Here is a 26,348-nt window from a genome sequence, read left to right as displayed (position 1 = left end):
TGGGGGTCCTACAATGTACATTTAGCATCATGAACCCTAGATGATATTTTGATACTTGTGCTATATGTTGATGATCTCATTATTACAGGCAATTCTTCCTCCATGGTTTAGTGTGTTTAGTGAGCTTTGAAAGTGCAGTTTGATATGACTGATCTTAGACTAGTGCACTATTTTTTGAGCCAATAGGTTATTTAGTCTTCATATGGGATTTCCATACTCTAGTAATAATATTCTCTTGATATGCTCTAGAGATTCGACATGCTTGATTTCAAGCTTGCTCCCACACCTTTTTAGTCAGATGTTGTTTTACCTACCACTTGCTCTACTCCTACAATGGATTCCATATTATCTAGGTAGTTTGTGGCTAGTTTGTTGTACCTGACTCATACACATACTAATATTTCCTTTATGGTTGGACTTGCCTCTCGATTCTCACAAGATCCTCATGAGAGTCATTGGAAAGCTGCTAAACATATCTTGAGGTATATTTGGGGCACTACTTATGACATTCATTATACATCAAGAGATCCTCACATTATTGGTTTTATAGATTCATATTAGGTTGTTGATACTGATAATCAGAAGTCTACTTCAGGATTTCTTTTTTGTCTTGGTTTTGGTCCCATCACATGGTCTTGCAAGAAGTAGACAACTCTTGCATTGTTATCTATAGAGGCAGAGTATTGAGAAGTTGTGCTAGCTAGTTAGGAGGTTTCATGGGCTCGATAGTTGATGATAGAGTTTGGGTTTCCTCCTAATAGTCCCACTATTATTTGGTGTAATAATCAAAGTGCCATCCAAATTTCGCGTAACCTAATTGAGCATTAGTGGACTAAGCACAATGACCTCCATATACATTTCATCAGGCAGTTGATTCAAAATGGTTCCCTCACCATGGAGTACAATCCCACTTTAGAACAGGATGTTGACATCTTCAATAAACCTTTTGCATCCTCACAATATCTTTAGTTGTGTTCTATGCTTGGGGTGAAGGAAGTTTTTCTTGGAGGTCTTTGTGAGGCATGTCTTCCTTCTTTTTTAGCATTCAAAATCTTTCTATCTCTTTTTGGAGTAGGGTTTTTCCCATGTGGTTTTCCATGTTTCTCCATTTCATAGAGATTTGGTTGTGATTGGGTACCTCATCAAACCATGTTGTTGGGACCCAAATTTGCATTTAACATTGTAGTTCCTTTGTTTTCTTCTTGCATTGTTTTATCTACATTGTTTCTCGTCTTAGGGGGGTGTTAGAATAAAGTATTAATTTAATTATGTTAACTAAATTAATTTTACTCCATTCTTAAGATTTCACTTTCATGCACTTGAATTAGTCATTTAACAATTAAATTCCTCTTACCTATTAGGGTTTTTTATCTCCTTCTATAAGGATTGATCCATTATACATTTCATTCTCTTTTTTTGGCTGATAATACAATCTTGCATATTGTCAGACCCCAAACCCATGTATTTGTATTCTCTCTACTTTTGTGTGATTTGATTTTTCATGTCGGTATTCTATGGGTTTTGTGAATTTTTTTTGATCAAATTATACACAAAGTATTCAAATAAATCTCTTTACTACTCTTCAATAAAAATATCACTTTCCCACTACTCCATCCCAAAATGTTGATTTAGAAGTAAAAAAAGCACTAAGAGTGAATTATTTAATTTATTTGCTTGTAAAATGAACCATTATGATGCCTTCTTGATATGAGGTGCTAGCACACACGTGACCAACCACGGGGGGTCGACATGTACATGGGCTCAACTGAGTGTGACTCGATCAAATCCTATTTTAAATGAGTTCTTTGATGTGGCATACCACGTGACAACTACATCACCAAAATAGGTATTATTAGAAAAATTTGTACATTAAGGCTTTACTTTCCCATTAAAAATTGAAAAATTAAAAAACAACCAAGAATACCCTTTTGTAGTTCTCTGACTGGTGACTCTAAACATATTTTATTTTTATAGAATTTAGATTAGAAAAATGATGTTTAATTTTCGTTTATTGATAACAAAAAGTCTATTATATTAACATAATAAAAAATGATTACAATCAATGTAAAGATCATGGATTGAAAGAGGAGTAGACATCCAAACAGTAAACTTGACCACCATTGTATCATGTTTTTACTGACAACTTACATACAAAACTTTCATAGTGACACAAAAATAGTGAAGAACCAAGCTAAAAAAACCCCACCAATTAGAAACAACCACACACAAAGATCAGACTTAACCCTTGAACCATTTAGCCATTTCATCTTTGGAGAGGATAGGGTAAGCTTCAACAACTTGACCAACATTACCAACATCATGACCCCTCTTCCTGTGTAGACTTCGAGAAAAATGATGTCTAATTTATTAAATAATGGAAGTAGGTATTAAAGTGATCAGATTTACACAATTCATTAAAAATGCATGTTAGTTTTCTAGAATTTGATTGTGAAAGAAATTTTAACATCAACATATCAGATCACACAATAATCCATCATTAGGATCAAGCAAGAGAATAGAAAAGTAAGTTGTAGACAAGAGCCAACTCAGGAGATAAAGAATGTGGGTGAGAAAGGTAGCACGAAAAATGAGAGAGTAAGAAACATAAGCAAATAAAATAAGGCACAAAAGAAGAGAAAAAAAAAAAGGTCAACATAAATAAAAAATATAAAATCAAACTCTAAAAAATAAGCCAAAAAGAATTAAAGTAAAATAAAATCCAAATATAAGTAATAAATGAATAATATAAGGCAAGATAAGTATACAATGACTAATAAACCTATATGTGTGTGTATTCATTCTAGAATAAAGTAAAAAGAACTTAAAAAATATCAACTAAATTCAAAGCCAATAAGAAACACAAAAACAAACAAAAATAGAAATAAAAATTAAAAGTCATGACTCACAAAATATAGATAAAAAATTATTCTTTCTTTTTTCTGCCCTAGCTATACATGTCATCGAGACCTAGAATTTGACAATCAACCTACCTTTCATATGATTTTTTAATGACAGTTTGCGCATTTTAATGCCTTTCATTTTAAGATTTTTGAATAATATTGATTATCATTTAAAAAAATTAATCCACTCAAAAAGAAATCTAATTTCATATATTTATTTAAAAAAAGATTCCAAATAAATAATTATATTTAATTAAATATTATGTAATAAATATTACAAATATAAAATAGATATAAACTAGCAATATATATAAAAATATATAAATAAATACTTATACGTTTCTAAATTCAATTGTGTTATTTGAAAATATTCTAAATTATTAACAATACACATATTATAAACTTGTTAGAAATAATTATAAATTGGTAAATATAAAAAATATGAAATTAATTAACGTAAGTTCCTAACTTCATGATTTCATTTATTTTTATTTTTAAAATATTTTGGATTAATATAAATATAATGTTATAGGTAATGTTAAAATACATAAATAAAAATATATATTATAGTATAACATATATTTATCATAGAAATATATTATATCTAGAAATATTATATTGTCTATGATAAAATTTAACAGTTTATTAATAATTTTAAGTGTCATATTTATGACTTTCTAAAAAATTAACATGTCAATCTGTAAGGTCCAACAAATATTTAGCCTATCATATGCAGTTCAAAAGTGCAAAAATGACCATGTCATCTAACACATTTTTGAACTCAAACAAAAAAACATTTTTTACATATAGTGTTTTGGTGGAAAGTAAAACATCATTTTAAACAATTTTAAGCAATCAATAAATCATCATTTAAAATTTTAAAAACATGTCAATTCTTATTCAATTAAGTTAAAAAAAATTATAATCACTTTTTTTTTTTTTTTTTGAAGTTTAATAGGTTTTGGTGTTGTTAACCTTATTATGTGATAGTTGATTGTGCTTTTACCCAAGAAGAAGATATACTATGACAAATATACAATAAGTAAGAAAATAAGACATTGCATTGGACCGTGAATCATATAGGATTAAATTGATCACTAATATTGAAGGGAATATGTAGGTAGTCAGATTCATGAAGTTTTACCCGAAGGAGGAATTTAGGCTTATACTAATCTTAATGATGGGGTCATAGATTATTAGTCCCTGCCTAAGCCTAAAAGGCAGAAGGCTAAAGTTTTCAAGTTGTTATTTTCAATTAACGACACCTAAACAATCGTGAATGCATCTAAACATTCCCACAAAATTCATTTTCATTCAATATTCTTCATTTTACATAAATTTTAAGTTTAATATTTCAAAATTTTCATTGGGTATTGGCTTTATTTTGGACTATCTTTTCCATTTCTTACACCAATTTTTTATAGATAAAATATGAACATAGAACTTATTGTGATCTGTCACAAGAGAATGATGCATGATAGCCAAGTTTCCTATGTATATTTCTAAATGTGGCTTTTGCATGTTGCCGTCACTAGTATGTGGCATTTTGAAAATAGAAGTCGCCACTATATGATTTCATATTATGCATGTATTTTCATTCTTAAAATGTTCAAATTTAGTTTATCATTCATTGTAATAACAAATTTATAGATATTAGGAGGGCTATAGTATTAAATGAAGATAAATGATTAGTGTTCATAATGAACAAACTGGGATTCAAGTAGAAATTTGTGCTAGGAGATTTACTTCCTTAAGCATGGCATTTAGCCAGATGGAACCATGCCTAGGTGAATTTTATTTTAGTTATTCCATCTTATTTTTTTGTGATTTGAAATGTGTCGATCTCTTCATTAGGAGCCTTATTTTGGCGGGTTTCTATTTGGTGAATTGGGTTTGCTTCGTTTTATAGTGGGTAGGTTCCAATTGAGAATTAATGAATTTTGACTTGAAATCTTGTTTTCTTGGGAAGTAATTTCTCCATAGGTGTGGCACACAATGATTTTAATACATTTTTTCAACAAAACTAGTGTAGGGAAGCATGTGCCCAAAGCAATTTTTGTAGATTTGGAGCCGACTATTATTGACGAGGTTCAAACTGGGGACTGTCGACAACATTTTCATCCCGATCAGTTGATCTTTGGAAAAGAAGAAGCTGTCAATAGTTCTCTCTAGTCATTATACTGTTAAGAAAATAAGACTTTTCTATGGCACTTGACTCTATTCGAATTAAATTGTGGTACCATATTCATATGTTCTTTTTAATGGTCATTGTTTGAGCTTATGAGCCGACTTTAGGCGATTTAGGGTTAATTTGGATCACATTGTTGAGATTTTTTAATATGGCTCAAACCTGATTATTACATTAGGACTCATGTCATATATATATTTTTAATATTAAATTTATTTTATTTTTAAAAGTATTATGTAATGTGTATAAAATTTTACACTTTTTGTAAAATGTGGCAAGTTTGGATTGTATACACACAAATGGAATATAAGTGAATGCACTTCATTATGTTCAAATCATAACCTTTTTTTAAATTTTTAAATTTTTTAAAAATATATATTATCAAATCATAACCTTGGTCACACATTTTTATGATATTGTGTTGCTATATGTACTTAAAGGTTGCATTTAGGCATAGGTCCTAGTTGTTATTTTCTCCTTATAACTTAGAAAGTTGTGGATTTTCCATGGCACTTCAAATTCTACATGTGAATCCTTATTTCCCTATCCACACTTTATGTTCTACTATTTTTTTAATATTTCCCTATCAACACAAGTTGCCCCCCTACGACATTGACATGTCCTCTTTGTTGTCAGTTACTCCATCAAGATCTATATTTATATTATTCATAATTTTTTACAACGTAATTTCCCAATCATTGATAATCGTCATTACATTCTCTTTACTTTTTGGATCTAATCTTTTCCTCCAATCCCTATCGATAATTTTGGTCATCTGGTAACCTCTGGCGATTGGTTATTTCATCAATTCAAAATCTCCCATAGAATCATCCACTCTTAACAAATTGTTTTCTTTCTTTACTTCAACTCTCTATTTCTATAGAAGAAACTCACAAAGAGGTTCATCCTTGTTTATATTTTGGTCAACAGTACCTAAACTTGTTGTAGAGGTGATTTGAAATATTTTAGCAATTCAGAGGACAATATCGAAAGAATAAATGTTGGTATTGTAAACACATAATAAACCATATGAAGACTTCTATTCATTCATAATATGAAATAAAATCTCATACAATTGTGGACAATCTCGTAAGTGAGATATATGCTTGCAAATCAATCAAATTTGGACAATCCCGTGGAGGAGTTGTGTGTCTGAGCTCATAAAAGTTGGGCTATCCCGTAAATGAGATGTATGCCCATGAACTCTATAGGAGTTGGGCAATCCCATGGTTGAGATGTCTGTCCATGAACTCCATATATAAGATCTGATACAAATTTGCAATCTCAGCAAATGAGATGTATGTCCATATCATTCTCCTTGTTGAATTTGACTTGAGCCTCTTTATACATCTTCATGGAAACTGGAAAGTCACATCTTTTAAATCTTCATTAGAATTTGAATAGACAATTAAAAATTGAAAAATCACTACTTAATATAAAATGCCAGCTTATTTTGAATAATTCCTTCCCTCTTACAAGGCAATGGGCCCCATTTTCTTATCACCTTTTGCTAGATATATACTCAAGAATGATTCTGCCACTTAACTTGAAAGTGAGCATTATGCATAATATTAATTCTTCCTTTCCATAACCATTTGAAACCTATCCAATCACATGTGGCTCTATAAGGGTATGTATACACATTATTTTTAGCTCTGCAAATCCACCTCTGGTCCATAATGAGGCTTTAAAACTAGTTCTGCTATTCAAATTAGCCTTTACTCATTTCTTGGGAGGCTTTAATGAACATGGCACTTGGCATTGTGTGCACAGTATTTGCTTACACCCCCCAAAAATTCCCTGATAAATATCACAACACAGAAAATCCTTTTCATAGAAATCCATACTACCCATCCCAATGTCTACAAAGATACCAAGAACATTTTTCAACAAAGCCCGATCAATTTGTTCTCCTTTACGTTCCTTATGAATCAGATTTATCACTGCATCCTTTACATTATTTCTAAATTCTTGGTAGACCAGATCATGATAATACATTAAACCAACTTCATTTAGTGTTGGTAGTGAGCGCCTTGCAATGAAGTAGTGGTCCAAGTAATTTAAAAAAAATAAAAAATGAGAAAGCCATCGAACCAGTACTCTGTGGTTTTCCCAATGCTACGTTAATATTAATCTTCAGATTTCTTAACTCTAAATATTAGATTAGGTTTTCTTTTGTATAGTTTGTTTTTAGTTCTGGCAGTTTTGTATAATAGTTTCTAACTGTTATTGCCATCTCTTTTATAAATTTTTTGTATTGTTTTGATTGAGTAGAACATCAAATAATAAATGGTTTCAACTTTCTACATTTTTTCATCTTGTTTCTTAGTCTGGGCCAATAGTGGTATCAGATCATTGGAATTAATCTATGTGCAAAGCTTCTGAAGACTAAAGTGTTTTTGAAGAAGCAAAATAAAAGAAAGAAGATTCAGTTGCAATTGATTTAATTTTGATAAAGTTTTTACAACTTGATTACATTGCTAAATTTTGGCAAGAAAATTTCAACAATCATTTACAATCTGTGCAAATTGTGTTTCTTTCTGTATTCACAATGCAATCTATTGTTTCATTAATTGGGGAAACATTATCTGGAAAAGATAACTGGATGGAATGGCATAGAAAGGTGGAAAATACACTCATATTTAATGATTTATGGTTCAAAATATGTGATGGAAATACTCAACCTGTAGAGCCAACTGATGCTAAAGAAAAAGAAATATGGATATATAAAAATTCAAAAGCTTTAGCTTTGATAAGGGCTTCTATTAATGGAGAAGTGTATCAACATATAAAGGGATGCACACTTGCCTGGGATGCCCTTGATAAATTGAAAAAATTATTTGATTCTCATTTAGAGTTAGAGTTTATTCAATTGCAGTTAAAACTATTCAATCTTGAATTGAAAAATGGTGATGTTATGAGTCTAGCTTCAGAAATTAGAGCTATAAAACAAGATGTTGATGCTGTAGGTGGGAAAGTTGATATTTATCTCACAACTTTTATCAAAGCACTTCTTCCAACACATTCCACGTATCTAGAGTCTCTTTAGGCAAGCAATCAATTAAAAACCATTACTTTTGATCTATTGGTTGAAAAGTTAGCAGAGCATGAGAAAGCATTTGGAAGGAAAATAGATAATCCAAATGAAAATGTTTGTCTTGCTTATCAAGAAAATCCTATAAATAAAATAGCTTCAAGAGGTGATCATAATGATAGAGGAAAAGGTAGAAGTCAATGGAAGAAAATTGATAATCAGAATGATAGACAATTTTTATATTGTAAAAGATGTGGTAAAAAAGGTAGTCATGAAGCACATGAATGCAAACTCTTTTGGCAAAAGATAAAAAGTTTTAAAGGAAACTCTTTTAAGAAAAAAGATAAAACCAAAGTTTATAATAATGATAAATCTTCAGATGATAAAATTTTAGGTACAACCCATTTTTCTTGTGATGGTGATGGTGATCAATATGTCCTTACTATTTCAGAATGTGCATCTACTTCCTCATGGTATGATACTTGGATTTTAGATAATGGAGTCACACAACACATGACATTTAGACATGATTACTTTGAGGAATTTAATAAAAGTGATTGTGGTCCAATTTACTTAGCTGATAAATCAAGTCTCAAACCTATTGGAAAAGGAACTATTCAATTTAAGTTGCCTAATCTTCTAGATTTTGTGCTTCATGATGTTTTATATATTCCTCAATTACAACACAATTTACTATCTCTTGTATTGATTCCCCAACAAGGTTACTCTATTCTATTAAAAGATGCTCAGGTTGTTGTAAGAAATAAATATAATAATCAAATTGTGTTGACTGGAAGTGAGGATGGAAGATTATTAAAATTAAATGGCACTCCTGCTCTTTCTAAAAATTTTGCTTATCTTACAGAGGAAGGTAATCTATCTACTACTATGTTGTGGCATGCAAGATTAGGTCATATATGTTATGATAAAATTCATATCATGAAAAAGAATGGTGTTGATGGCTTACCTATTTTGTCTAAATGTATTGAAAAGTGTGAAGCATGCATTCTTGCCAAGCAACATAGAAATTCTTTCCCTCAATCCAATTAGAGGGCACAGAGAAAATTACAGCTTATCCATTTAGATTTATGTGGGCCTTTACCAATAACTTCTGTGAGAGGATCTAAGTATTTTATGTTGTTCATTGATGATTATAGTCGTATGACTTGGATTTATTTTTTGCAGCAAAAATTAGAAGCTTTTGAAACTTTTAAAAGATTCCATGTTATGATTGAAAATCAAGCTCAATGTAAAATTGATACTCTCCGAACAAACAATGGTGGAGAATTTACTTCTCTCATTTTCAAAGATTATCTATGTCAACATGGGATTCAACATCATCTCACTGTACCAGGTACTCCTCAAAAAAATGGAGTTGTTGAACGAATGAACAGAACCATCATGAATATGGTTAGAGCAATGTCATACTTTAAAGGAATCAAGTTGTATTTTTGGGCTGAAGTAGCAAGAACTACAATTTATCTTCGTACTAGGTCTCCATCATCAGCACTTTAGTAGGCAATTCCATATGAGGTTTGGTTCGGATATCCTCCTTCTATTCAACATCTTAGAATTTTTGGGTCCACTTGCTATGCTTTAATTCCTAAAGACAACAGAAATAAGTTGCAACATCATAGTTTTAAATGCATCTTTCTTGGATATTCTGAATCCTCTAAAGCCTATAGGTTGTATGATGAAGCTAATAAAAAACTCATCATTACATGTGATGTAGCATTTTGTGAAACTTCTAAAAATGTTGAAGATATTGAATGTCAACATCTAGAAGAACTATCAAAATCTTCTCGTTGGAAAGAAACTTTCTGTGAGATTATACATTCTGGTGGGGACCCAACTTATTTGGCCTCACCTTTAATGGATTCACATGTTGCATCTGTACCTCAAAATCAAGCTGATCCATCTATGAATGAACAAGAAGAAACTCCATCAACCAATGAGCCTGAAATCTCTAAACCTTTGGAAACTACCATAGCTTCTTTTGTGCAACCAAAATCTTCTCATAAGTGGGAAAAACAACTCCAAAAAACTCTAAAAGACTTAAGACCTGATGAAATAGGAAAAATAGGTACAAGAAGTTCTTACAAAGTGAGGCTAGCAGCTCAATCCAATGTTGTAGATAATATAGAGTCTATCGATGAACTCAATCTTGCAAGTGACTTTGAACCAACTTCCTATATTGAAGCTAAAGACAATGAAGTTTGGAGGCAGGCTATGCAGGATGAATATGATGCCTTAATAAAGAATGGCACATGGGAGTTGATTGATCCACCACTTGGTTGTAAACCTATTGGTTGCAAGTGGATTTTTAGAAATAAATATAAAGCAGATGGAACCCTTGAAAAACATAAAGCTTGACTTGTTGCGAAAGGATATTCTCAGAAAGAGGGAATAGATTTTGTTGAAACATTTGCACCTACAGCAAAATGGACCACCATCCGTGCTTTGTTAAGTCTTGCAGCTCAAAATGGGTGGAAAATTCACCAAATGGACGTCAAAACTGCATTCTTAGATGGTGATCTCAAAGAAACCATCTATATGACTCAAACTAAAGGTTATGTTAGCAATGGGAAAGAACATCAGGTATGCAAGCTCAAAAAATCTTTATATGGTTAAAAACAAGCTCCTCGAGATTGGTCTAAAAAAATTATTGAGCATCTATTGAAGTTGGATTTCCATCATTTTGAGTTTGATGATGCAACACTTTTTGTTAAAAAGGCTGATAACATTGTTATCTATCTTGTTGTTTATTTGGATGACTTATTTATCACTGGTAGTGATGAAAATACTATTCAAGATGTGAAACAACAATTGAAGCAATGTTTTGATATGACTCATTTAGGTCATCTTCATTACTATTTAGGTATTGAGATGATTCAAAAACCTTATTCTATTTTTATTACCTAGCAAAAATACATTGGTGATCTTTTCTAAAAGTTTGGCATGGCTGATTGCAAACCACTTAGTACTCCCATGGAGCAAAATATCAAACTCACATTAGATGACCCCTCAGCATTGCTTGATGCAACTTTGTATAGGAAACTTGTTGGTAGTTTGATCTATGCCACAATCACTTGTCCAAATATTGCTTTTACTGTTGGAGTTCTTTCAAGGTTTATGTAACAACCCCGCCAAGCTCATTGGTTAGCTGCTAAAAGAATTCTTTGGTATTTGAAAGGAAAACAACATTATGGGCTGAAATACTCTAGAACAAAAGATTTTTCTTTGATTAGATATTCATATTCAGATTATGCAGGTGACTCAACAGATGGTAAATCTACTACTAGTTTTTTAATGCACCTTGGGTCTGGTGCAATTTCTTGGGAATCTAAAAAATAATCAATCCCAGCTGTCTCTTCTTCTGAAGCTGAATATATTGCAGCATCCGAAGCAACTCGGGAAATTTTATGGCTTAGAAGGATTCTTGAAGACTTGCAAACACCACAGATTTCCTCAACACCACTCCTCATTGACAATCAATCTGCTATCAAAATGGCTAAAAATCCAATCTTTCATGATCGCACCAAGCATATCAACATGAAGTATCATTTGATTCAGCATCATGTAAAAGATGGTAGTATACAGCTAAAATATTGTCCCACTACAAATCAGCCAACAGATATTTTTACTAAGGCATTGGGCAGAGAAAAGTTTGAAAAGTTTAGAGGAATGCTTGGTTTAATCCCTTCAGATTAATGGGGGGATGTTAATATTAATCTTCAAGTTTCTTAACTCTAAATATTAGATTAGGTTTTCTTTTGTATAGTTTGTTTTTAGTTCCGACAGTTTTGTATAATAGTTTGTAACTATTATTGCCGTCTCTTTTATAAATTTGGTGTATTGTTCTGATTGAGCAGAACATCAAATAATAAATGGTTTCCACTTTCTACATATTTTCATCTTGTTTCTCAGTCTAGGCCAACATGCTTCACCAATTCTCTCAACATAAACTCATCATGCTTCTCCCTTAGGCCCCGTTTGGTTGGGGAAGATGAATTTCTCTCATAACCAGGTTATCTAATAACCAGGTTTTTGAAAACCTAGTTATGTATTTTAGGAAGATAGTTGGACCGTTTGGTTGACACAGAAGATGAATTTTCAAATCCATATTCTGCGTTTGGTTGCCAATTTAGAAATTGGAATTGGAACGGAATATGACTGAGAATATCTTTTTCTTGCATTTGGTTGTTCATTTTCGAATTGGAATTGGAATTTGATGTAAATTTTTTTAATCTTATTTAATTAGTGAAACACAAGGATTATAATGAGTAAAGTATTAATATTTATGATTTAATTTATTTATAATTAGACTACATTATTATTATTTTTTATTCTTGAATATTCACAGTTTTATTTTGTTAGTCAAGAATAAATAAAATGATCATTATTATTTATTTTAATTCTATTTATTAGCAAAGAAAAGTAAAAAATAATCATACTTGCAATCATTTGTACAAAGTTATTTTTTGTCCCATTGTTGGAAATTGTGATCATATATTATATATTTTTGAAAAATTATGTAAGACAAATTTATCGTCGAATTGAATTTATTGTCAAGTTCATCTGAACTTCATAATTGTCGAACTCGAACTCAAACTTGAACCTTGTGACTTAGCTGCTAAATATGTGTGTGTTTGTGTCCTCCCTCTATCCCTCCTTGTGTTTGTGTTCATCCACATGATTTGGCAGAAGGATTGGACACAATAAATGTTGTTTATGCAGATGAATTATTGCCTACACTATATGAGAATTCTCGCATCTCTTAGGACTAGTTGCCGATACAGAGAAGGATTGTGAGGCGTGCTGTGGCTCTTGGTCGATATCTTCAGAATCCATTGGCCATGGTTGCAACATTATATAGTCTTGGCAAAGAAATATTATCATTGAAGCTTCATTCACTGGAACATTTCCTTACTCCAGATGAAAAGTATGAAGTTGTTGAGCAAGTAATGGTTACAACAACCAACTATAGAGGCTATGAAGCAACTTGTCTTTATAAATGCTATTGGTTTTTTTAAGGGTTAGAGGGAATGGACAAGCAGTGTCTGAAAACCATATTATGGATCCATTGGATGATACTAGAATTCATCCAAAGTCATATGAATTTGCCAAGAAAATGGCTAAGGACATATATTGTGAAGAAGCTAGACATGATATAGATGATATGGATGAGGAAACACAAGAAATGGTTGTTGAGCATGTCAAAAAATATCATGATCTGTTAAATGCCCTTGATATTGATGAATATGCTATAAGTGTGGAGCAATGGACATCCAATAAAAAGCAGGAAACCCTTGCTGACATAAAGAGTGAATTGTTACATGGATTTCAAGATTTGAGATTGCCATATAAAGAGCCATCCCAAGATGAGGAATTTTATTTGCTGACTGGAGAAAAAGAAGAGACCCTATCAGTGGGAAAAATTGTCCAAGCAACAGCCCGCAGAGTCCAAAATCATCGTATAATTTGTGATCTGGAATTAGGCTTGACAAGAATAATATTGAAAGAGGAGCTTTCTAATGATCTAGATATAGATCCTGTAGAAAAAATTGCAGAAGGCAGGATCCTTACCTGCTGGGTGAAAACTATAACAAAAGTGAAGTACCTAGTTGAGTTAACTTGTGAAGAGAGTTCACTGAAGAATGATAACTATCAGGGTCAACAGGATAAGGATAAGGAGGTTAAGGATCCATATTTTGCGGAAGAGGATTCCATTTCACGAAGTGAACAAGAGAATGAAACCATTAAGTTCCTAGCAGATAAAGAGCCAGGGGAGAGTATTATCTGTCCAAGCTTAAAAGGGCCTACTCACTTGATTCTAACACTGAACATTTTCAATGGACTTTATGCACACAAGGATATTGTGGAGGACGGAAAAGACCAAAAGGATTTTGCTAGCTATCTTTGACTTGGAAAATACTTTCAATTGGGGAGGAGACATTTGAAGATCTTGATGAGGTCATAGACAGATATATATTCAAGAGAGGATAAGATATTTCGGTATTTTGTTCTACTATTTGGTGAGTCATAAAACACACATCAATAGACACCTTTCTACAGATGTGGGAACACACAAGCTCCTCTCTCTCTCTCTCTCTCTCTCTCTCCCTCCATCCCTCCCTCCCCCTTTCCTATCCCGCACTCTCTACCCCTCTATGTATCTCTCCCTTTTAATAAATTTATTAAGTTAGTTAATTTATTCAACAAAATATGCAACTAAAATTTTACGTGAAATATTATATAGGAAAAAATATACCATTTTACATTCACATACATTAAACATTTGATGATAACTTTAACAAGAAAAATGATGCTTTGTCAATAATTGCTCTTAAAAAATGTGGAATTTTGGCAACATAGATTTTACACACAATTTTAAAAAAAAGATCATGAAAATCATTAATCATATAAATCATATTTTAGCATCATGAAATTCTGATAATGAATTTCACATAATTACTACAATATGAAAACTTGCTAACTTGATAGAACAATATCCATGATTTGAATGGTGGTGTGAAAACAAACCGTTAAATATGAAAACATTGAGAAATTCATGATGTATGCCCTTATGCCCCACATTCGATGACACACCGTTAAATACGAAAACATTGAGAAATCCACGATGTATGCCCTTATGCCTCACATTCGACGGCAACCCTCTCATGCTGCTCAATCTTCCCATTATTGTCTGTATTGTTAGATGGTCAATCCTGCATATATGAACTAAACATGCTTGAAAAATTAAAACCTGATTTTTTTTTTAATGGAATACACCAAGGAGTGGTATCAAAAATATTGATCATTTACAAAAATAGTAAAAAATCATCAGATAGCTCATTTTTTATCAGCATGTGTGGTCTTGCAATATCAACAAATCAAGAGCAATAAAAAAATACAAGAGAAAGACACTTTATCAATATCGTTGAAAATCTTGTCAAGAAGCACGTACATAGGAAACCAAATTGTTGAAAAAAAAACAAGAAATTTAAAAAATATCCAAGCAAATTAGGAATATACATATAACATGGGACATAATCATGACTGTACAATCATCTACAATAAATCCTCAATACTTTTGATAATCTTGTCAATGAGAACATACATAAGAAATCAAATAGGGACAAAAAGACAAAAAATAAAAACATATGCAAGCAAATTAGGACTATAGATATAACATAGGACAGAATCATGAACTATACAATCATCTAGCAAATCACATTTCTATATGCTTTCAAGTTCTACAATTGAGCATTCATCATTTGCCACTCCTTGTGTATTCCACATATGTATGGTTCAAATATAACTCTAATTAACAATGCAATGGACAACTATACCAAACGTTTACGAGATCATAAACTATGTGTTGTGAGAGATCAATGCAATACCATTGAACAAAGCCAACTAACCATCTGGAATTATTTCACATGCCAATCGTGTGAATGCAAATCAAATGAACAACTAAACTATGTATTGACCAATGCCAATTATGTCAGTGAAATGAATGACTAAACTATGCATAGATCAAGTATGTATACATACGTACATACATGTGTGTACATACATATGCACATACATACATACATACACACATACATACATACATACACACGCACATACAGGTGTACATACATACGCACATACATACATACATACATATGCACATACATACACACATACATACATACATGCTTAGCAAAATAGTAAAAATGTGCTCAGTAATGATTTCCAATAAAGTGTTGTGATAGATCAATGCAATACCATTACACAAAGCCAATTAACCATCTAGAATGACTTCACATGCCAATCGTGTGAATGCCAATAAAATGAACAACTATCCTGCATATTGACCAATGCCAATCATGTCAATAAAATGGATGACTAAACTATGCATAGATCAAATTTGTATACATATGTACATACATGTGTGTACATGCATATGCACATACATGCATACATACGTACATACATGTGTGTACATACATATGCACATACATACATACGCATATACATACATACATGCTTAGCAAAATAGTAAAAATGTGCTCAGTAATGAGTTCCAGTATAGTGTTGTGAGAGATGTATGCAATGCATAGATCAAGTATGTATACATGTGTGTACATACATACGCACATACATACATATGTACGTATGTACGTACATACATGTGTGTACATACATACTGTTTGTTTGAAATCTGTTTAGCAAAATAGTCAATATGTGCTCACTAATGAATTCTAGTATAGTGCTATGACAGATCAATACCAGTGAAATGGACAACTAAACTTTGTAACAATTTCTTGTCAGTAATAAGTTCTAGTATAGTGCTGTGAAAGATGAATGCAATACCATATAAATAAAGCCAAGTCATAAACTATGTATAGATCAATGGCAATCATGGCTTTTATCTAGACATAATCAATATGTGCTCAATAATGAAATTTACAAGTATATCACTAGCTTTTATCTATACATAGCTGACCTATACATAGTTTATCATGGTTCTATTTCTATCTGCTATCTGCTTAGCATAGTCAATAGATGTGGTAACTATTTGTTTCAAATCTATTTAGCAAAATAGTCAATATGTGCTCACTAATAAATTCCAGTATGGTGCTATGAGAGATCAATACCAGTGAAATGAACAACTAAACTTTGTAACAGTGTCTGGCTGTTTCTGTCAAATCTGTTTAGCAAAATAGTCAATATGTGCTCAATTATGAATTCCAGTATGTGCTCATGTGATTACCTGTATATATCATAATGCCAATCATAATAGCACAATATGGCAATCATGCTTTTATCTATACATAGTTGACCTATACATAGTTTATCATGGTTCAAATCTGTTTAGCAAAACAGTCCAATATATGTTGTAATAGTTTGTTTAGAATTTGTTTAACAAAATAGTAACTATATGCTCACTAATGACTTCCAGTATAGTGCTATGAGAGATCAATGCAATACCATTAATCAAAGTGAATCATGCCAATGAAATGAACAATTAAACTATGGATATATCAAGTATGTATAGATCCATGCAAAATCATTCAACATACTTATGACATCATAAACTATGTACAGATCAATGCAATACCATTAAACACAGCCAACTCATAAACTATGTATGGATACATGGAAGATCAATGAAAATCATGGCTTTTATCTATACATAGTTGACATATACATAGTTTATCATGGTTCAAATCTATTTAGCAAAACAGTTCAATACATGCTGTAACAGTTTGTTTAGAATCTGTTTAACAAAATAGTAAATATATGCTCACTAATGACTTCCAGTATAGTTCTGTGAGAGATCAATGCAATACCATTAATCAAAGTGAATCATGCCAATGAAATGAACAACTAAACTATGGATATATCAAGTATGTATAGATCCATGCAAAATCATTCAACATACTTATGAGGTTATAAACTATGTACAGATCAATGCAATACCATTAAACACAGCCAACTCATAAACTATGTATGGATACATGGAAGATCAATGCCAATCATGGCTTTTATCTATACATATTTTACATATACATAATTTATCATGGTTCAAATCTATTTAGCAAAACAGTCCAATACATGCTGTAACAGTTTGTTTAGAATCTGTTTAACAAAATAGTAAATATATGCTCACTAATGACTTCCAGTATAGTGTTGTGAGAGATCACTAATTAAATAGTCAAAATGTGCTCAATAATGAGTTCCAATATAGTGTTGTGAGATCAATATAGTTTCATTTTAGTGCTATTAGAGATTAATGCAAAACCATTGAATAGAGTAATCATGCAGCATAAGTCATTGCAATCCAGTCAGTAGCTGAAATAGCTAAATGGTACCAAATGTCATTGCAATCCACTCCACTCTCTCCACCTCATCCATCATCAAGAACCCTTTGGCTCTTTCACGTTGAAGCATGAAGGTATCATGTGCTTTTACGAAAGTTTCTTGACTCAGTTCAGGGATAGCTTTGAGAGCAGTATATACAACAGTCAAAATATTATCATCTTCAGATTTATCCACTTTTACAATTTGAGGCTTAATGAGGCCATCTTTCAATTCCTTCATAGTTTCGCATATCACATCCAATGATGTAGCCAAATATGTCTTCTTCCTCTTTCCCCTCCTTGATGATGATGGTGGAGGAGTCCCTCTAGCACTTGCACTCGACTGATTGGAATGATATAACTCTTCATCAATATCTGGTTGGTTGTCAAGAGGTGTACCACAATTGGTATCATCCTCATCAAGCACATTAAATGCATCGTTCATAGGGTGCCCTTCTTCAGCATCAAGGGGCGTTCTAGATGCAAACCCTTCAGCAATGTCATTACCAACAATTACAGCCAACTCATTGAAATATTGGAAAGGTGACCTCTTATACATTTTTGCATTTTTGAATTCTCTCCTCTACATGTAAGCATTAATAGATGGATTAGGTTGTAAGTTTTTCATTATTAAAATAAGAAGGGAAAATTTATTCAATGAAAAGAGTACAAAGATCATCCTACCTTCAAAAGGTCATCCCACACTGAATCCTCAGCATCCACAGTTTGAGTTTCTTCATTCCAAGCTAACCCACTTGTATTTTTCAAGTCCTTCATTACTTTATATCCTACTTTCCATGTTTTCAGCTTATTCTTAAAATGATCTCATGATAGATTCAAGTTCATCACTGCATTGAATGTCCTCTCTATCGTAGTCCATGCCTCTTTTTTAAACCCACCTTCACCTTTCCGTCCGAGATGGACTTGTTCGAGGAGCAAGTCTAGAAACTTGCATTCCATTGATTTTGTCCACATTTTCTTCTTTGAAGAAGAAGATTTGTTGCTCACAGCGAAGGATCCATCTATATCACTCAAAGTAATGGGAGAACACATCTGGTTCACATGATCAGATCCGTCCATGCTCATCATGAGCTCGGTATATGCCATTGTGTACTCCTTCCTGTATTTCATTTAAATTTGAAGGTGAAAATCTTTAACTATCAATTTGTAATACGTCATAATGGAACGAGGCTAACATATTGAATAGGTAAACATATTACGATTTAAAGTAATCATACGACTGAAATTGAAAGTTATTGCTCTTTAAATTTAAATGGAATGCAGCAAGCAGTAACATCAGAAAAATAGGATTTTCAACAAATTCGTTGTTCTCTTCTTACTAGTGGGCTTATGATCTTCATCATTTGGTACTCCTTGCTGTATTTCATTTAAAATTGAAGACGATAAACTTTAAATATCATTTTTTAATACATCCTAATGCAATGAGGCTAACATTTAATAAACTTGAAAGCATTTAACTGAAGATGATACACATTTTAAGCAATAATTGATGATAACACATCAACATCAAAAAAACTACTAGTAAGACAAAATGGTGATATCAATGGCAAGTAAATAGTCATGAGCCCCATTATGAAGCATGTTATTGTACTTTCTAAATGCAAAGATGTATAATAATTGTGCTTTCTTGCATTTAAAATAATGTAATCTATATTTCAAGTTGGATTGTGTATTGCAGATGTGATCAACAATTTTTGTACATAATGTAGGTGTGAGATTGAAAGTTAATGTTCTTTTTATTTAATTAGAATGTAGCAAAGACTGATATCAGAATAATGAAATCACACAACATCATTGTATATGCATACATCAATTTAATCATATAAAGCACATTGCCTTCTAATAAATCATTTATTCTCGAGATCTATAATCTTCCCACATCCTATTTGCTATATCTTCTCGAAATTGGGCCCACTCATTTCTATCCTCCTAAGACAACCCATATGTCTCAAGCAGTGGTACCAATATCCCATCATGATCATCTTCCTCTTCAATGGCTTCTTCCAATGGAAGGCCATCCTCTATCGTAATGAAATTGTGAAGTATGCAACATGCTAAAACAATATAGGATTGTGTCATGATATCATAAGACGTTGCATGTCTTAAGATTGGAAAACACTGCTTCATAATACCAAATGTACAATCTATTGAATTTCTAAGAGAGGAGTGTTGATGGTTGAACAACTCATGTGTAGAGTTTATTGGCTTTTCTCTTTGACCACTCTTTCAAGTGGTAGCGTGTACACCGATAAGGAGCGAGAAATCCAGGTGCATTTGGATATCCAACATCCACGAGATAATATTTTCCTACATAAAGAAAGTATATTGTCAATACTTGAACCATTTAGCATAACCTTGAGTATATTAAAATGTGATTTGGCTTACCAGGGGGAACTACAAGTGGATCTGATCTGGATAGAGTTGAGGCTAGAACACAGCTATCTGCAACAGAGCCTTCCCAACCAGCAAGGCAATACTGAAACTTACAATCAAAGGAGCAAACACCCATAACATTTTGCGATAGGTTCCTTTTTCTATCATGATATTTACCCTGTATGTCGACATCGACTCGCACTGGAATATGGGTTCAATCGATGGCTCCAATGCAATCCTGTGGGATATGATACATTGATCAAATGTATGCTCAAGTAATAATAAGATAAGGACAACATTCTAGACAATAAACTTGTAACAATGTGTGATTTACCTTGAAGAATGGTTCAAAATGATCCTTCCCACTAATTTCAGGAGGAGTGCCTGGACTAGGTGGTATGAAGTAATCTCTGTGAAGGGCTAAGATAGCCATCAAAACCTTGTGGAAGTACTGACTGACTGTCTCTCCTGAGTGCCCAAAGTTATGGGCAATCTTGCGGTTCCTTAGATTGTGCCCAAGGGTGTGGAGGAACATCACTAGTTGTTCCTCTAACTTCAAGTGGATCGTATCTCTCAAGCTTCCTTTCAGCCTCAGAATATGAGCTAGAGAAAAGAAGGCTGCCCTACTCATCCGAATTTGATCATGACAATCCACCTCATTCGAATGAATAATGTCTCTACAAAAGGAATTTCCCTTTCTTATTTGTTTACCCATTTGACTGCCTTCTCAGGCTACCAATACTTTGGCTATGCCAACAAAAGAAAAAAGAATTGTGAGAATGCGGGTGTATGTGGTCTTCCTAACTATGCTTCCTTGGACCTCTATACTCTCCATAGGATCCATTAGTGACCTGAAAGGTGGACAATTTAAACACTATCAATTATGAGATATCAACTATCACCTATCGAGATACAACATGATTATTTGCTAGCCTCATTGCATTAAGAAGTCAATTATTTATTCAAATACAACAAGGAGTACCAACTACTGAGGATCATAAGCCCATAAAGAACAAATTACAATAATGTGTCATTATACTCCATGTAATCTATCTATACCAATGAAAGCATAATACTGATTCCATTTTTCTATATGTATACACACATGTATGTATATATGTATGTGCACACACATGTATGTATGCATGTACGTACACACACACACATGTATGCATGCATGTACGTACACACACACACATGTATGTATTCATGTACGTACGTACACACACATGTATGTATGCATGTACGTACATACACACACATGAATGTATGTATGTATGCATGCATGTATGTACGTACACACACACATATATGCATGTATGTACGTACACACACATGTATGCATGTATGTGCGTACACACACATGTATGTATGTATGTATGTATGCATGTACACACATGTATAAATGTACAGACACATGTATGTATGTACACATACACATGTACAAACTATAACCTGAATTTGGGCTTTTATGAATGTGTTTTAATAAACCGTCGGGTCCGCTGAAACTGAGGCTCGTCTTTTAGAAGATGAAAAGTAGCATTGTTGGCAATGGGAATAGAGTTTCTTTCTGCATTGATCTATACATAGTTTGAAATCATGGCTTTTATCTTTACATAGTTTATGACCTCATAAGTATGTTGAATGATTTTGCATGGATCAATACATACTTGATATATCCATAGTTTAGTTGTTCATTTCATTGGCATGATTCACTTTGATTAATGGTATTGCATTGATCTCTCACAACACTATACTGGAACTCATTGGACTATTTTGCTAAATAGATTTGAACCATGATAAACTATGTATAGGTCAACTATGTATAGATAAAAGCATGATTGCCATGTTTTGCTATTATGATTGGCACCATAATATATACAGGTAATGACATGATCACATAATGGAATTCATTATTGAGCATATATTGAGCACATATTGATTATGTATAGATAAAAGCCATGATTGTCATTGATCTATACATAGTTGATCCATAAATAGTTTATGACTTGGCTCTATTTAATGGTATTGCATTCATCTCTCACAGTAGTATACTAGAACTCATTACTGGCAAGAAACTGTTACAAAGTTTAGTTGTTCATTTCACTAGTATTGATCTTTCACAAAACTATACTGGAAGTCATTAGTGAGCATATATTGACTATTTTGTCAAACAAATTCTAAACAAACTGTTACAGCATATATTGGACTATTTTGCTAAACAGATTTGAACCATGATAAACTACGTATAGGTCAACTATGTATAGATAAAAGCCATGATTGCCATGTTTTGCTTGATTGGCACTATGATATATACAGGTAATCACATGAGCACATACTAGAATTCATTATTAAGCACATATTGAGCACATATTGATTATGTATAGATAAAAGCCATGATTGCCATTGATCTATACATAGTTGATCCATACATAGTTTATGACTTGACTCTATTTAATGGTATTGCATTCATCTCTCACAGCAATATACTAGAACTCATTACTGGCAAGAAATAGTTAGAAAGTTTAGTTATTCATTTCATTGGTATTGATCTCTCACAACACTATACTGGAATTTATTAGTGAGCACAAGTTTATGACTTGGCTCTATTTAATGGTATTGCATTCATCTCTCACAACAGCATACTAGAACTCATTATTGGCAAGAAACTGTTACAAAGTTTGGTTGTTCATTTCACTGGTATTGATCTCTCACAGCACTATAGTGGAATTTATTAGTGAGCACATATTGACTATTTTGCTAAATAGATTTGAAACAAACAGCCAGAAACTGTTACAAAGTTTAATTGTTCATTTCACTGGTATTGATCTCTCACAACACTATACTCGAATTTATTAGTGAACACATATTGACTATTTTAAAAACAGATTTGAAACAAATAGTTACCACATATATTGACTAAATTGCTAAGCAGATAGTAGATAGAAATAGAACCATGATAAACTATGTATAGGTCAGCTATGTATAGATAAAAGCTATTGATATACTTGTAAATTTCATTGCTGAGTACAAAAAATTAAAACTTTAACTATGATATGTACAAGTAATCAGAGTTAAACATACTGGGACTCATTCCTAAGCATATATTTTAACTAGTTTTCTAAGCAGACTTGCAACATGCAGTTACGTTCGAATGAACAAAAAAAACCTAAAAAAATCTAATATGCAAAGGTGGGTGTGAGAAGAGAACCGTTTAAATCTACCATCGTTGTTCAAAGTGGAGAAACCCTAGCCACGGCCACAGAGAAATTGCAAAAAATGCCATGGCCACAAGAAACCCAACAAACCTAGAAAATGACACGGCCACAGCCCAAAAAATGTCACGGCCATAGCCCAACAAATGCAGCAAACTAGAAACCCTCACCTTCGCACAATAGAGCACGAAAACAACACAATCGTTGTCTTCCAAAAAACCCAATTTGTTCTTCCAAAAACCTAAGGCAGATTCAGCGGACCCGATGATTTATTCAAATGCATTCATAAAAACCCAAAACCTGGTTTTCATTTCAACTTCCACCTATTTCCTGGAAGAAGTTTCTTCCAAATTTTTAGCAAAATTGGCAGATGAAACCCGAAACTGGGTTATGCGTTTGATGAACGAAATGCCACTATTTTCCTCCATAACCTGGTTTTGACTCTGAAAACCCTATTCTGCGCCCGGTCTTCTTGTAACCAAACGGGGCCTTAGGGCTGGTAGAATCATTGTAGTTATATAACCTTCAAAAGATTCCCTGTATTTGTCATACAATAGCTGCAAATAATCCTCAGAAGGCCTCCATGTACACATGTTATATATAGTTGTATAAAGCATCATATACTCCTTAGAACTAAACTGCTTCTCAAGATACCATATTTGCGACTGCAAGCCACCATCTCCATAGCCAAGGAAAATCTCATATTACAATTCAACATTTATGATCATTAATCCCTCAGTATCTATTTCAACTAAAATGCCAACTTCTAGTTGCACTTCACTGAGATATATCTTGTCCAAAAGAAATTTTATTCCAAAGCTTCTGGCTTCCAAGGCCCACTGAGATATATGTAGTAAAGCTTGTGGGATCCGAATGTGATACATCACAGAGTCGGTCTAAACTATTCACGCACACAAGTAACTAGTGGATCAATGTGTACAGAGATCGCGAGCCACGTATGATGGCTCTTCTCCTTCTCTTTGCTGATGCTTCTCCTTCACAACGACTATGCTTCCACTTTAGACACAGATGATGTTTCTCCTTCAAGAAAATTTTGATGAATCTAGTGGTTGAAGCCATTGCTTGCATATTAATTTCATTCTCTTTTCTTTTTATACTATTCTTTTAAAATTGTAAAGCTGCAAGATTTATAAATTTATTGTTAAACCAGAGTAATATACAATCCCATTTCAATTGGCTTCAAAATATGATGCTTTCTTTAGCAACTTGATGCCAACCATCATTTCTGCTCTGATACCACTGATTTGAATTATTTTAGCAATTCAGAGGACAATATCGAAAGAATAAATGTTGGTATTGTAAATACATAATAAACCATATGAAGACTTCTATTCATTCGTAATATGAAATAAAATCTCATACAATTGTGGACAATCTTGTAACTGAGATATATGGTTGCAAATCAATCAAATTTGGACAAACCTTTGTAGGAGTTGTGTGTCCGAGCTCATAAAAGTTGGGTTGTCCCATGAATGAGATGTATGCCCATGAACTCTATAGGAGTTGGGCAATCCTGTGGTTGAGATGTCTGCCCATGAACTCCATATATAAGATCTAATACAAATTGGAAATTTTAGCAAACGAGATGTATGTCCATATCATTCTCCTTGTTGAATTTGACTTGAGCCTCTTTATACATCTTCATGAAAATTGGAAGGTCACGCCATTTAAATCCTCACTAGAAATTGACTAGACAAATAAAAATTGAAAAGTCATTACTTAATATAATATGCCAACTTAATTTTGATCAAGAGGCCCACAAGAGGAGTGATCTCTCTTCTTTTGATATATTGTAGCTTAAATGTACTTCAACCAATTCTACTTTGTCACCAGCTTCTGCTTGCACTGCATAATGAAGAGCGGTTCGGCCATTGCAATTGTGATCTCCAAGAGGATGGGCACCATGCTTCAACAGAACTGTCACTGTATCAATGTCCCCATATTTTTCTACTTTGCGGAGGGTTGTTTGTGCCAAAAAATCTCCTATGATTATGTGTTTCCTTCTTAGATTCTATTGCTGGCAAGGAGGTATTTAACAATTTTGAGTTTTCCTTCTGAAACAAGATGTAGAGGAGTCATACCACTATAGGTTGTCAAATCCTCCACACGCACATCTTTTTCCTCTAATGGAGTTAGACCAGTTGGATATAATATGATACTATTAAATAATCTCTAAAGTTAAAAAAATAGGTTTTATTTACTCTAGTAAGAGCTCGCTAGCCCACTTGCTTAGTGATATTTCATTTTCTTTAAGGGATGCAATCTTGGTTAGGTTCACAGGGGTTTTTGGATGTTATTGGAAGAGGAGCTAGAGTTGGATTGGTTTGATTGCCTTTTTGAACAACTTTTGTTGACCATGACAAAAAATCAAAGCTTGGGGATTTACCATTTAGCCATCTCCTCGGGCATGTTATGATTAGAGATAAATAAGTAATTAATTTCAAGATATTTTTAGTAATTTGTAAGAACTAATTGATGTTGATTATGATGTATATCAAGAATTTTTAAGATCTATTAATTCTGTGATGAAATTGGATGTTTTGTTTGCCCCTTTATCTTGTGATTGAAGATATTTTATTTTGAGTTGATGGATCCATTTTTCCCCCTTTACCACACCATAGTTATAGTTTCTTTTCATATCATGATATGGCTTATATCCTGATTCCTTTTTATCACTCGCTTTCAAAAAATTCATTGCTTTTCTTCTTTGACCTGAAATTAATTGACCTAAATCTACTTTTG

At 32.7% G+C, this 26,348-nt stretch overlaps 1 protein-coding gene across 1 annotated transcript; it reads right to left on the bottom strand.

Moving 5' to 3' along the window:
- Nucleotides 1–6,810: 6,810 nt before the first annotated feature.
- Nucleotides 6,811–25,511, bottom strand: LOC149565699 (cullin-1-like). The gene is made up of 4 exons (XM_089816368.1): nucleotides 25,437–25,511; nucleotides 24,075–24,250; nucleotides 12,061–12,103; nucleotides 6,811–7,206 (listed from the first exon to the last, which is right to left on the bottom strand). The coding sequence occupies exons 1-4, from the start codon at nucleotides 25,509–25,511 to the stop codon at nucleotides 6,811–6,813; spliced, it is 690 nt and encodes a 229-aa protein (XP_089672494.1).
- Nucleotides 25,512–26,348: the final 837 nt, after the last annotated feature.

This window comes from Cupressus sempervirens, chromosome 3 (assembly GCF_028749045.1).
Source record: "Cupressus sempervirens isolate cs-2001-9-10 chromosome 3, ASM2874904v1, whole genome shotgun sequence".
Lineage (NCBI taxonomy): Eukaryota > Viridiplantae > Streptophyta > Pinopsida > Cupressales > Cupressaceae > Cupressus > Cupressus sempervirens.
Note: the sequence above shows the minus strand (reverse complement) of the source record. Positions and strands in the feature narration are given on the sequence as shown.

Coding starts and splice junctions, on each gene's coding strand:
- LOC149565699 (XM_089816368.1), bottom strand. CDS start 25,511: ATGGTGCCCATCCTCTTGGAGATCACAATTGCAATGGCCGAACCGCTC. Junction 24,251..25,436: donor TGCAGTGCAAGCAGAAGCTG/GTGACAAAGTAG, acceptor GGTGGCTTGCAG/TCGCAAATATGGTATCTTGA. Junction 12,104..24,074: donor ATGATTCTACCAGCCCTAAG/GCCCCGTTTGGT, acceptor ACGGGGCCTAAG/GGAGAAGCATGATGAGTTTA.